The sequence below is a fragment of the Diceros bicornis genome, chromosome 7 (genome assembly GCF_020826845.1).
Source record: "Diceros bicornis minor isolate mBicDic1 chromosome 7, mDicBic1.mat.cur, whole genome shotgun sequence".
NCBI lineage: Eukaryota > Metazoa > Chordata > Mammalia > Perissodactyla > Rhinocerotidae > Diceros > Diceros bicornis.
The window spans coordinates 75,285,665-75,298,927 of NC_080746.1; the positions used below are offsets into that span (position 1 = coordinate 75,285,665).

At 55.4% G+C, this 13,263-nt stretch overlaps 1 protein-coding gene across 1 annotated transcript in view; it reads left to right on the forward strand.

Annotated features, from left to right (window-relative positions):
- The window catches only part of OTOG (otogelin), a 93,175-nt gene that overhangs the window by 778 nt on the left and 79,134 nt on the right, over positions 1-13,263 (forward strand). Inside the window, exons 3-14 of the mRNA XM_058546078.1 lie at positions 39-99; positions 3,585-3,660; positions 5,079-5,171; positions 5,355-5,509; positions 7,787-7,905; positions 9,037-9,242; positions 10,069-10,199; positions 10,445-10,551; positions 10,967-11,076; positions 11,481-11,609; positions 12,470-12,578; positions 12,862-12,908. Of these exons, the coding sequence (XP_058402061.1) occupies positions 39-99; positions 3,585-3,660; positions 5,079-5,171; positions 5,355-5,509; positions 7,787-7,905; positions 9,037-9,242; positions 10,069-10,199; positions 10,445-10,551; positions 10,967-11,076; positions 11,481-11,609; positions 12,470-12,578; positions 12,862-12,908 (1,343 nt within the window). The remainder of the gene's footprint in view (positions 1-38; positions 100-3,584; positions 3,661-5,078; positions 5,172-5,354; positions 5,510-7,786; positions 7,906-9,036; positions 9,243-10,068; positions 10,200-10,444; positions 10,552-10,966; positions 11,077-11,480; positions 11,610-12,469; positions 12,579-12,861; positions 12,909-13,263) is intronic.

Sequence of the window (13,263 nt, forward strand, 5' to 3'; positions counted from 1 at the left end):
CTAGCCCCTCGCCCATGCCAGGCTTGTTTCTCATCTAGCCACAGCCATCGGGAGGCGATACTTGCCCTAGGGGATGCTACAACAGTGATGGGAGGCCAGGTAAGGGGGGGCCCAGGGAAGGGGGCCTCAGTGGGCGGGGGCTTATTTCTGTCTTGGTCTGAGGCTGGCGGGGAGCTCTGGAGGTTGCAGGAAGGCTGTCTCTGCAGTTATTCATAAGGGAATGAACAAGGTTCCTAGTACGTGTCTGAAGTATGCAAATTCATAAGACACCTCCATTCCCACTGTCCTAATCTCCTGGGGCCCTGCAGCCAGCTCAATTTTTTTTTTTTAGGGGAGGAGGGCACAGTACTCCTGAAGTTACTGTCAGGAGACAGCTGAGCTCTCTCCTCCCCAGGGTGAAAGTAGGAAGGTGAGGGTTTAGGGGAGTGGAGTTCTGTTTTCTCTGCCTGGCCTGTGATGGCCCTAAACCTGTCAGAGGCCCCTCTCCATACCCTGAGGAGAGCCCCAGCAATGCTGCCCTGAGAGGAGAGACAAAAACTGGGCCACCTGGTGGGGTTTGCCAGGAAGAGTTGGCTGAGAAGCAGAGCCCCAACTACTATCCTCTGAGTTTTGCCCATTCCCCATTGCCCACCCTCCTGGGGTCCTCTGTGCTCTCAGAAGACGTGGTGGTTTGCTTTCCCTCTTTGCCAAACTTCTTTGGTCCATGGATCAGGTAACTCAGGTTCTCTTTCTAATCCTGGCGTGCATTTGTCTCCTTTCTACAACCACAGACATCTCACAAATCCAGCCCACTGCAGCCAGGCCCCCCAGAGCATCTTGAACCTCAACTCATGCACCCTGGCCCTAAGGGTCAGCTCTAGGTAGCTCCTTGTGCCAGCAGGTTGGGGAGCATCATTTATGATAGAAAACAGTGTGTCCCAAGTACCTGTCCTTTGGAAATAGATATGAAGACCCCAAAGTAGGAGGGGGCACTCCGATTCTGTAATGTGTGGATTTTCTGGGTTTTTAATTTCTCACTGGCCTACTTTTCTGGGCCGTAAATTTTAGAATCACAGTCAGGTACAGTTTGAGTTGAAAGATAACGTCGTTCTTTTTATACATGGGGAAATCGAGGTAGGTGGATGACTGGAGGGACCCGCAGGAAGCAGGTGGAGCTGGCCTGTCCCCCCACACCGTGAATGCCCCCACAGGACTCCGGGAAGCCTTGCATTTTGGTGGGGGAAATGATCCTTACCCAAGCACCTCATTCCCCTGGCAGGCTTCCTTCCTCGCTGGATTCCAGGGTAGGCCTCCCCTTTTCCTTGGGGAAGCATCTGGACCAGGCAACCCCAGCGCGTTTCTCACATTACTCCTTAGAACAAATAAGGGTTGGGAATGGCCCTTCTTTAAGGTGATGGAGTTGGGGGGAATGAGGCCATTAGCTAGAAAGTGAACCTGGGGACCCTTTGAGGGCTTCTGCCTAGAATACCCTCAAGGGTAAGGGAGGGGTCCCAGACCAGCGGCCCACTGACCTTCATTTCAATGCTGCTTCACTCCTACAGAGCTCAGCCATTCTCCAGACAATTGATGGTGTAGACCCAGGGTCCACAGACCTGGATGGGGAAAAAAATGCATTGTTATTTACAGGAATCTTAATCTAACTGAAATGTAGTATTCTCTTCAATTATTATTATAGGCTACAAACCACAAGAGTATGATCAGTGTTGGGAACTGTCACCAATAGAAATCACAGATATTGTCATATCACCTTACAGGTGTTGACGTCCCCAGCCCTCATTTATGCTCACTGCTTCAGAATTCTTGCAGTGATAGGATCTGCTGCTAGGTCTTGTTATTTAATATGTTGATAAAGAAACACTAATATTACTAAGTCACACATTTTTACAAAATATTTTCATAACTGTATTGCGATATAATCAATGTCCTTTGTCATCTTACGTTTTATTTCCTGTATCTATAAATATTATTCTGAGAAGGGGCTCACAGGCTTCACTAGACTGTCAGAGGGGTTTATGGCAAAAAAATGATGAAGAACTCCTGATCTATACTGAAGCTAAGCATTTGGGCAGGATTTAATATTTTCTCCAGAAAATGGCCTCCACCCTGTGGCACAGGCTGGCTTGACCTCGCAATACCAGCCTCAGAGGCCACTTCTGAGGTGGAGACAAGGAGTGGAGAGACCCAAAGACCCAGTGTAATCGGGCTCTTCAGGGCCTGTGGGATGATGGTGGTGACCGTTTTCCCGGCTGCTGTCTCCCGTTTCCTGTGGTGTCTGAGGCCCCCTGAGACGGCTTACCCCCAGGGTGGAAGCCTGACTCCTGGGGCTTGTTCTGGGTCTGCAGGGTAAGGAGAGCCGGGGAAGACCCAGGAACTGGGGCCATAGTGGGATGGGAATGCTGAAATCGGGCCAAGGAGGGGCCAGTGACCTTGCAGGGGGTCAGCAGGACAGTGAGAGGGAGGGGACAAGTGCCCGGGGATGAGGTGGAGAGACTCGGCATGCAAGGTGGGGCAAAGACTGGGTTAGGGCTTCAGGGACCAAGAGTTCTGGATACTTTCTATGTTCCAAGTCCTTCGCTGGAGGCTGGGGATTCAGTCTGGGGATGCAGAGATGGCAAGGAGGGAGGAAGACACGTGAGACAGACACCCACAGCGTAGTTTGTGCCTTGGTGGCCCTGGGAACAAGAGCAGGAGCTCCGTGAGGGCGGGGACTTTGTCCTGTTCACTGCACCTGGCCAAGACCGGGCACAGAGTTCTGGGAAGTTGTACGAATGAGGAGGCTGAGGCTGAGAGGGAGAGACTGCTGTGCTCCGAGTCCTAGTCCAGGTGACATTAGGTAGGAGTTCCAAGAGGTCAGATGTCCAAGTCACTTAGCCGTGTGGTGACTGAACACTTGTGATGTTCAGTACAGTCCTAATTTCAGATGGTTATATCTCGAGACACCAAGTGTTGGGATTTCTGGTCTGAAAATAGGATTTCTGAGCTACGCCTTGCTTGTGTCCTCCTCTGATTTGTGGTGACAGGGAGCGCCCTGACTTGGAGCTGAGTTCTGAGGACTGTAGGTAGTGACCTTTGAGGCAATGTTTTTGCTGTTGTTGGAAGAGCCCAAAAGGAAGGTTGGGGTGGGGGGCGGGGTGAGATGTTCCCCTGCCCTGGGGTGAGGGGCTGCCTTTGTTTCTTAGCTCTGCCCCACGTGGTTTCTGTGGTAAGGAGGAACCATGTTTGTTCTCTAGACAAGGGGGTTTTGTGTTGGGCTGTGGAGGACACAGAGGTTTACTAGGGAGGGAAGGAGGCAGGGGCACTGGGGGATATTGGAGCACGGAGGGGAGGGGTGTGTTCAAGCAACCGAGATGCCACTTTTGAGGGTAAAAACCAGCCTCCACTCCTCTGGGCCTAGGGCAGGCCTGAAAATCCATACCTCTTCCGGACCTCTCAGAAGTGGGCCTGGGGAGGTGGAGATGCTGGGGCACCGAGGGGTAGGGGACCTCCCTGCCTCTAGGTGATGGACAGGAACGGCTAGACCTCTAGGAAGGTGCCCTCCCTGAGGCCAGCCTTTGATCGAGTTCTCTTCCTTCTGTCTTTAAAAGGGGGCTGAAGCCCTGGACCCCTTGGCCATGTCTTCCTGGGAAAGGCGGCTCCATCGGGCCAAATGTGCACCATCTTGTAAGTGGCCCCCTCCTTGTGGCCTGTGGGCTGTGCGGGGGAGAGTCCTGGCCCACAGAGAGGCCTGTGAGGGCAGGCTGGTCTTCCCTCAGGGCCTCTTGTGACCTCTTCTCTCTGCATGAGGTCTCCTTCCACCTTCCCCAGCTCGGCCTCTAACTCCGTTCTGCTTTCTCCTTGCTGGCTGAGGAGAGCTTCCTCTCCAGTGTCCTGTCTTATGACCACGGCCCTGTGGCTTTCCCCGCTCACAGTCTCTGACTCCAGTGAGATTGGGCTTCCTTGCTTAGTGGTTGTTTTCCTCCTCCACTTCACCCTGTTTCTGTGGCCTCTTTTTACGTTCTGTGGCATTGCCCTTCATCTTGTCCTGTGTCTGTGGCCTTTCCCCTCACCTGTCCTGTGTCCGTGGTCTCTCGGCTCACTCTGTCCTGTGTCCATGGCCTCTCCCCTCACCTGTCCTGTGTCCGTGTCCATGGCCTCTCTCCTCACCCTGTCCTGTGTCTGTGGCCTCTCCCCTCACCTGTCCTCAGTCTGTGGCCTCTCCCCTCACCTGTCCTCTGTCCGTGGCCTCTCCCCTCACCTGTGTCCTGTGTCTGTGGCCTCTCCCCTCACCTTTCCTGTGTCCGTGGCCTCTCTCCTCACCTGCCCTGTGTCCGGGGCCTCTCCCCTCACCTGCCCTGTGTCCGGGGCCTCTCCCCTCACCTGTGTCCTGTGTCCGTGGCCTCTCCCCTCACCTTTCCTGTGTCCGTGGCCTCTCTCCTCACCTGCCCTGTGTCCGGGGCCTCTCCCCTCACCTGCCCTGTGTCCGGGGCCTCTCCCCTCACCTGTCCTGTGTCCGTGGCCTCTCCCTTCACCTGTCCTGTGTCCGTGGCCCCTCCTCTCACATCATGCTCCTTTCCTCACCACACTCTGCTGTGCATTGCATTCTCATCCTCTGTGGCCTTTCTCTCTACTGTGCTCCAAATACGAGGCCTCTCCCCGCTCTCCGGGTTTATGCCTTGGCCTCTTCCCCTGAGCTTATGGAACAGCGAGGAGAGCAGTACTTGAAGATCTCGAACAGTCTCCTTGCTCACCGCACTTGCTCCATATGCTCAGTTCTGCCTACCTTGTCTGGCGGCCAGGAACTTCTGGCTTAGGGAGCTGAAGGCCCAGGTGGGCTGGCCTGGGGGCCACTTGGTGTATGGTGAAGGCAGGTACTCTAAGACCCCACCCCACCTACTTGCCAGGGAGAGGGCCAGGCAGTGGTCTGAGGCACCCTTAAGGCTAGCTCCTGTGGAATGTTGGGGCTACCTGTGATGGGGATCTGAGTTCCATGAGCTCTGAGAGGGCTGGGGCCTGGTGACCCCGCATGAGGGAGGTGCTGTGTCACTGGGTTCTGCTAATGTCGGCTCGATGGGGAGGTGCCTTCTGTGTCTCCCTTGCAGACTTGTTCTCCTGCTTCAACGGGGGTGAGTGTGTGCACCCGGCCTTCTGTGACTGCAGACGCTTCAATGCCACTGGGCCGCGCTGCCAGATGGGTGGGTCTGGGCTCCATCCCACCCCTGGGAGGGGCCATGGGTGCAGGGAAGGCTGTGCGTCTGAGGCCTGGGGGTCCTGGGCTCGGGAGGGGTGGGGGTGGCCCTGCCAGGGCCAGAACCTTTTAGCCTCTGACTTGGTGCCCACTGCAGCTACACAGAGAAGTTCTCTTTTCCCTGGCTCAGTGTACAACACTGGCCCTGAGCGGGACAGCATCTGCCGGGCATGGGGACAGCACCACGTGGAGACATTTGATGGCCTCTACTACTACCTCTCCGGGAAGGGCAGCTACACACTGGTGGGGCGCCATGAACCCGAGGGGCAGACCTTCTCAGTCCAGGTGAGGTCGCCCCTGCCCTGCTGTCCAGGAAGGCTCCACTAGGCCCTGGAGGCTGAGCTGGCCTGGGCTCTGCTTGTCACAGTTGGAGAGTCTGCCCCCGGAAGGAGCTGGGGGCTCCACAGTTCTCTCTCACCCACTCACTCCTGGTTGCCCCTGGCCATTCATTCAGTCACTCATTCATCCAGTATTTATTAAGTGCGTGCCTGTACTGTTCTTGGCACAAGGCTTGGTGGTGGCCTTGTGAACAACAACACAGATGTGCTGTCTGTCTCTGTCACAGAACTTATAGTCTAATGGGGAAAATAGACATTAAATCAAATGAATCATTTCAAGTACAACTGAGCGCTACAGGGGAGAAATGCCAACTGCTAGAAGAGCGTGTGATGGAAGCCCAACTTTGCTTATTGGGAAGGATGATGATCAGAGAAGACTTCCAGAAGGAAGTGACCTTTAAGTTGGGCTCTGAAGAATGAGCTAGAGTTAGCCAAGTGAAGGGTCGCAGGGGTGGGGGATGGATGTGAGAACATTCTAGATAAAGGGAATTTGGATGCTAAAGACCTGAGATAAGAAAGAGCATTGTGCCTCAGAGGAAATGGTAGAAGTCCTGGATGACTCGGTTTAGGGTAACCTCCTCTAAGAAGGCTTCCTGGGTGCCCTGAACTCCTGAGCTTGCTGGGGGCTCGTCTCTGTGTAACCAAAGTTCCACATCGTTATGCCGTCGTTGCATTTCTAGAAACAGGTCTGTTTCTAGGAGGGTCTCCTCTACCAGATGTAAGCTTTTCAGGCCAGGGACCAGGTCTTATCATTTGTGTTCCCGGTACCTAGATTAGTGCTCAGTATAAGTTTGCTTGTATCTGAACACGTGTGACTCACTGTCAGGCAGACCTGATTTACACGCTTACCCCGTGTGTTGAGTGGGGAGTCACCGTCAGGCACAGGTCAGTACCCCTCCTCCTGGAGAAAAGTCGATTTGGGGAGCCAGCTCTGCTGAAGGGCTCCTCGGTCAGTACTGAGTTAGGGCCTAGGGGTTGGGAGTTTGGGGAGATCCTAGTGCTCAGTGTCACCCCTCTGCCAGCTGGGCATGCCCCTTCTGTCTCAGGCATAGACCTGCTAAGAGGCTGCCCTGGGCCCTGGGGCCATGCTCTGGATGGACTGGGGACTCTGACCAATTCTGCCCTCTCCACCTTGGTGTACCACACATCAGAGTTTTTCATGACTGTCATTTCATGATGGATGTGCCACAATTACTTAGACTAATGGGGTGCCACGCATTTGTGGATTATGAAATCAACTTATTTGGTCACAACCAGCATCCAAAAAAAAAAAAGGGAAAGAAAAAACAGAGAGAATAGAAAATATTATTAGAATGCATTACACATTAATGGGGGTAAATATTATTTTGTAAAACTTTTGTTTTATTTATATATGTGTATATTTATATTTCTTGCTATGGATTATGGTCAAAAAAGTTTGAAAAATACTTAGACTATGAGGTGGCTTTCACAGGTCCCACTTCTAGTTGAAGTGGCCCCAGTCTGCTTAGCCACATTTATCAGTAATCTAATGGAGGGTTCACTCCTGGGAAGAGTTTCCACGCTTGGAAGAGACACATTTGCAGACCTTTTTCCTAAGCTCTGAGAGCCTCCCCCCACCCCCCTGGGTCCTGTGGCCTTGGAGGTATGGGTTCTGTCGGAGCAGGGCGCAGAGGAGATGTGTGTGAGGGCAGCACAGGAGTGGCGTGTGCGCCTGTGTGTGCAGGGAAGGGCTGGACTGTGCCTCTAGGGTCGTGGTAGGAGTGTGTGTTTATGGTGTGTGCTTTGAGTATGCCCTGTGAGTATGTATGAGGGGTGTGTGTGTGTTCATTCTGCACGAGTGTGCGATGGTGTGAGTGTGTATCTTGGCTTTCAATCTGATGGGATAACCTGGGAGAGAGAAACAAAACATCCAGAAATAAAGAGAGAGCGCAATGTACTGGAAAGAGCCCTGAATTTGAGCCATCAGAGCTGGGTTAACACCCTGGCTATGTATGTGACCTTCGTCATGTCACCTCTCTGAGCACCTGTTGCCTCCTCTCTGAAATGCAGATAATCACAGCTCTGACCTCCCTGTGGTGTGGTGGGGACTGGGAGAGATCACAGAGGAAGGGTGCTTGGCGCGCAGGGGGCAGGCAATCAGCATTAGCTGAAGCTTAACAGGGTGCCCCTAGGCACAGAACCGGAGCTCAGGGCCAGGTGTGTGGCAGGACCCTGCCCACTGGCCTCTGAACCCCCCAATCAGGTGCACAACGACCCGCAGTGCGGCACCTCCCCGTACGCCTGCTCCAGGTCTGTCAGCCTCTTCTTGGCGGGTGAGCAGGAGATCCGTCTGGCCAAGGAGGTCACCCGCGGAGGCGTGAGGTAACTAGGACACCTTCTGCCCTGAGCGCTCCTACTCGCTGGCGCTGGGGCAGCTGGTGGGGGGGGGATGGGCGAGCCCCCGCCCTTCTCAAGCCTAAAGGAAAGTGCTCTCTGGGGGGGAACAGCAGAGGTTCCACCATTAGGGCAGGAACATACTGGCAGGCCAGCTGGGTTTCTAGTCCTCTGGGTTTGTGGAAAGATGAGTCCCTGGGGATTTTCTGGAACTGTCAGGCCCTGTGCTTTTCCAGACAATGGGTGTTCAGGCAAATAACAGAGGTTTTCAGATAACTGAGATATTTCCACTATAAGCATGCTTAATTTTTTTTCGTCCACAATTTGAAGGAAATCTGAACGGATCATACACAGTTCAAGCCCCCCTTGAAGCAGATGCTGAGCACACTTTCACCTTTTCTGACGACATAGGGTCATTTTGAATGTCGCTTATCTTGCTGGGACATCAGGGACGCCTGGAGGACACTTGAGGAATGGGAACTCTTTGCTCCCACACTAAATGGCCCCAGACTGTGGTCCTCTCTGAAATCTTTCTTGCATCTCTTCTTCACTGTCCTTCCCTTCCCTGGTTGTCCACTGTCACTTTATGTTGCACCTTGGTGGTGGGGGTGGGGGTGGGGGTGGTCTTCCTGCAAGTTGCCAAATTCCAGATTGGCAAGGAGACAGCGTACCAGAAAAACTGGGAGAGTGTCAAGATTGCCGTAGCCCTGCGTATCTTCTTTTGCCCCCAGTTCTCCTTCTCTCTCAGCTTTTTTCTTCCCCTACACAAAAAATAAAGTAAGTGTCTGCTTATACCATCTCTTCTGTCTAGGAGAAGGGAGCTGGCAAATTCAGTCACTCTAAGATTTATCCCTGCCAGGGAAATTGCAGTTTTAAGAAGCAATTTTAAAGCTCTGTAGACAAAGGAATCCCTCTCTAATGGTGGACTTCCAGGCCCCTGAAAAGTCAGGGGGAGGAAGGGTGGGGACCACGGATCCCGTGGTACCAGTGACCGCGTGGATGAGGCAGGTGCCGTGTACATGATGGGACCTGCAGGAGGGGACAGTAGGTCCTTTGGTGAAGGGACTGGGCTGGTTGAGGTGGTGTGGACACCGTGAGGCTCTGGGCTGTGCCCTGCAGGGTCCAGCTGCCGCATGTGATGGGGAGCGTGCGTCTGCAGCGGCTTGCTGGCTACATCCTCGTGCGGCATCAGTCGGCCTTCACGCTGGCCTGGGATGGTGCCTCGGCTGTCTACGTCAAGATGAGCCCGGAGTTCCTGGGCTGGACCCATGGGCTGTGTGGGAACAACAATGCCGACCCCCAGGATGACCTGGTGACCAGCTATGGTGAGGTGCAGGGCAGGTGGCCTCTGAGGGGTTTTGGTGGGGGTGGGGGACAGCTCACGGGGCAGGACCCTGAGGTCATGGTACTAAAGACCCAGTGGGAGGCCAGGGCCCCTTCCTATCAAGTGTGTGGCCTTAGGCACATTCTTAACCACTCAACCTCAGTTTCCTCATCTGTAAAATAGTCACGATGAGAATTCTCTGTAGGGTGTGTGAAGATCTAATGGGCACTTTGCTAGGTGGGATTGATCCTGCGAGGTGTGTGGGTGTGTGTGAGGGGTGGGGAACAGGGAGCAGAGGGCCAGAGAGAGCCAGGAAGAGAAAGGGCCCAGTTGCACTGAAGGTCCCTATGGAGGAGTGGTAAGAAGTAAAAGTGAAGGGTGCAGGGCCAAACCATGGTGACTCTTTGAGCACCCACAACATAGCGAACACATTTCATGCATCATCTCGTATAGTCTTTATAGCAATAATTTCATGGGAGGATTATTGGCCCCATTTCTCATATGGGGAAACTGAGGCTCAGAACAGTGCAGGAACTCGTCCAGGCTCACATACTAGTTCTCTGATTGCAGGGTGTTGCCTTCCCTGGGTCTGGAGCAGTAGGGAGCTACTGCAGGTTCTGAGCATTCTTGACTTTTATCACCAATCAGCTTTTTCAGGAGAGTGGCTCCATTGGGAAATGCAGATTGGGATGGGAGCTCAGGAGGCCAGATTCTTCAACTCCTTTCCCACCTCTTGGCATCTCTGTGGCTCTGCCTGCCCTCCCCGGAGCCTTCTGTGCCCCCCACCCCGCCCCTCCACCCGTGGTCATGCTGGTTCTCCCTGACAGGGAAGCTGACGGACGATGTGGCTGAGTTTGTGCACAGCTGGGAGGCGCAGGCCCCCAACCAGCCTCCAGGGCCCACAACCTCCTCCCCGCCTCGCCCACCGTGCCTGCAGCAGAGCCCGGGAACCATGCAGGTCTGGATCCTGGGGAGAGCCCCCACCCCGGCTCCTGAGCCCCCACCTGAGTGCCTGGCTTAGGTTGGTTTCCCCTGGCTGCAGGGATGCAGGGTTGTCTGTGCCCATGGCCCCTTCCCTGTCCTCTCCACTCTCCTCTTTCTCTCCCTCGGGCCCAAGTTGGGGTTCCATGTGGGGCTGGCGAAGTCAGAGAGCTGAGCATGGCCCTGCCAGCCCCCGGCTCTGGCTCCTGGCCCTTGCCCCAGGGGGTGTACGACCAGTGTGAGGCGCTGCTGCGGCCGCCCTTTGATGCCTGTCACACCTACGTCAGCCCTCTGCCCTTCACGGCCAGCTGTACCAGCGATCTCTGCCAGTGAGTGGGCAGCCGGAGGGGGTTGGCATTGGGTTGTGGGGAGACCTCTCCCAGTATTGGGGTGGGGGCTCAGCACGTGGGCCACTGAGCCTGATAGTCCCAGGCAGGTGGATGTGCTTCCCGAAGCTCTAAAGTTCTTTTCTGCATGGGTGGGACAGGGCTTCCCTGTTCACCGAGGTCCAGAAATGGGGCCTGACCCCCTCAGGGTCACACAAGTCAGTGGCCATGCTGGGACTAGAACCCAGGTTTCTTACCTCCAGTTACGGTTCTGTGTACCTCGATGCCTTCCCTGGTCCCCTTTCCCAGCTGTGTGGGGAGGAGGGGTGCCCTGAGCCCTGGCAGTCTCTGGAGGGTGCTGGAGGCCTGGTGGCAGATTGGGCCTTGCTCCAGCGTGACCCTCGGTCTCCCTGCACAGGTCAGTAGGCGATGAAGCCACCTGGTGCCGGGCGCTGGCAGAGTACGCCCGGGCGTGTGCCCAGGCGGGGCGGCCCCTGCAGGGCTGGAGGACCCAGCTCTGGCAGTGCGGTAGGTGCAGCCCTGTGTGGTGGGCAGCGACGGGTGCAGACAAGCTCTGTCCTGGGCCGTGGGTGGTATTCTCAGGCCTCAGCTCAACATCCTGTCCTGCTCAGAACCACGGTTGTCAGAGCTTTAAGCCCTGAGGTCCTGTCCTCGTGTGACAGATGGGAAAACAGAGGCTCAGAGCGGGAGGGCGTGGCCTAGGGCCCCAGAGTGAGATGGGGGCCGTTCTCAGAGCCTCCCGGGCTCTCGCCAATTTCCTGGTCACCCAGGGTTCCCACTGGAACTAGAGGGTCAGAAAAATCAAAGCCCTCCCACCCCAACCCCAGGGCCTGGGGAAGGGGCTACGTTGGTCCTGGCAGAGCTGGGGCCAGTCAGGAGCTGACAGGCCGTGCTGCTCCCTTCCTCCCCAGCCGTGCACTGCAAGGAGAAGGCCTTTATCTACAACGAGTGCATTGCCTGCTGCCCCGCCTCCTGCCAGCCCCGGGCGTCCTGTGTGGACAGCGAGATCGCCTGTGTGGACGGCTGCTACTGCCCCGACGGTACGCCAGGGGTGGGGGGTCCCTGGCGGCATCTTCCCGGCCTGGCACAGATGCGCGTGCAGCGAGGGCTCAGAGGATGCCTGTTTGTGGAATGAATGAAGGGAGGAGCAAACGACTAATAAGGGAATAAATGAATGAATGGCTTAAGGGAGGTGAGGGTGGGGGTGGAACTGTGTCTCTTGAGAGGTTCATGAGGTATTTAATTTCATCAGGACTGAGCTTTTTAAGGTGTGTAGATGAGGACAAGTCATTCATTCACTCATTTATCATACATGCATTTGTTTACATTCAGACTGTTTTTCATGGTGTATAAATTTGCAGCCCATCTGTAGCGTGTGGCTCACTTGGTTAGGAGGGGAGCTGGGATGAAAAATATAAAGATGTAGTCATTGACTTTAGGGATCAGAATCTGGTGGCAGTGATAAGACACTTACACACAAGACCCCGGTGTAAGACACAGTGTGGTGAGGACCAGCTCAGGGGCCCAGACAAGAAGAGATGTAGGAATTCAGTGGGGGAGGGGGATTGTCAGGGGATGCTTCCTGGAGGAGGTGGTAGCTAAGCTGGTTCTTGATGCAGTGACAGGCTTTTGAGAGGTGGCGGGGAGAAGCCAGTCAGTATGCGGGTTGTTTGAGGTGGGTGGTTCTCTGAGCAGAGGTCTGGAGGTGAGATTACTTGCTCAGAGGGGATTCAGATCTGGCCTGAGCCAAGGGTTTATACAAGAGAAAGTTTGAGAGTGGGCTCAGTGGTGAAAGAGCTCGGATGAGGGGGAAAGAGCTTTATCACAGGCCCTGGGAAGCCGTGAAAGGTTTGTGAACAGGAGCAGGGGTGTGTTAAGTGGGCCTTTGCTGTCACCCTAGGGCTGATCTTTGAGGACGGGGGCTGCGTGGCACCAGCTGAGTGTCCCTGTGAGTTCCACGGGACCCTGTACCCGACTGGCTCTGTGGTGAAAGAAGACTGCAATGCCTGGTCCGTGTCCACTGCTGGGGGTGGGGAGAGGCAGTGAGTTCCAGGGCTTTCCACCAGGGCTGCCCATCTGGGGTCTGGGAGCCCTGACAACATGGGGACACTCACTCAGCATCTCTGAGTCGCAGGAGATCTCACTAGATCCAATCCGGAGGGGAATCTCCACCACGCATTTAGAGATGGGAAGACTGAGGGCAGGGCAGGAGCTCTGTGGCCCCTGTGGTCCTCCAGCGTCCATTCCAGGCCTGGAGGGCGAGCCCCTGCCCCCTCGGTCTCTGTGTTTCAGCACCTGCACTGCAGGCAAGTGGGTGTGCAGCACATCTCTCTGCCCAGGTACGTCTGGCCCCCACCTACACTCCCCCACTTCCTCTAGTCTCACGGCCCCTCATGGCAGGAGTGTTCTGCGGGGCCAGGCCTGCTGGGGGGACAGGGAGTGGTCACTCAGTTCCCTTGGCTTGGCCTGCCCCACTTTGTTTCCTCAGAGCCACGTGGCCTGATTAAGGGATTGCTCCACCCCCTGTCAGGGAGGGTTTTTCATGGGATCTTGTATTTCTAAGGGTCTTCCTGAGCTTAGGGGGCTTGGAGCAAGACTGGCCTCCAAGCTCAGAACCTGGTCTCCTGTCAGAGGGAGATGCCAGCGCAGGGCCGCGTCTCCCTTCCGACAGGCCTGTGGGGGCAGGGCTGCGTC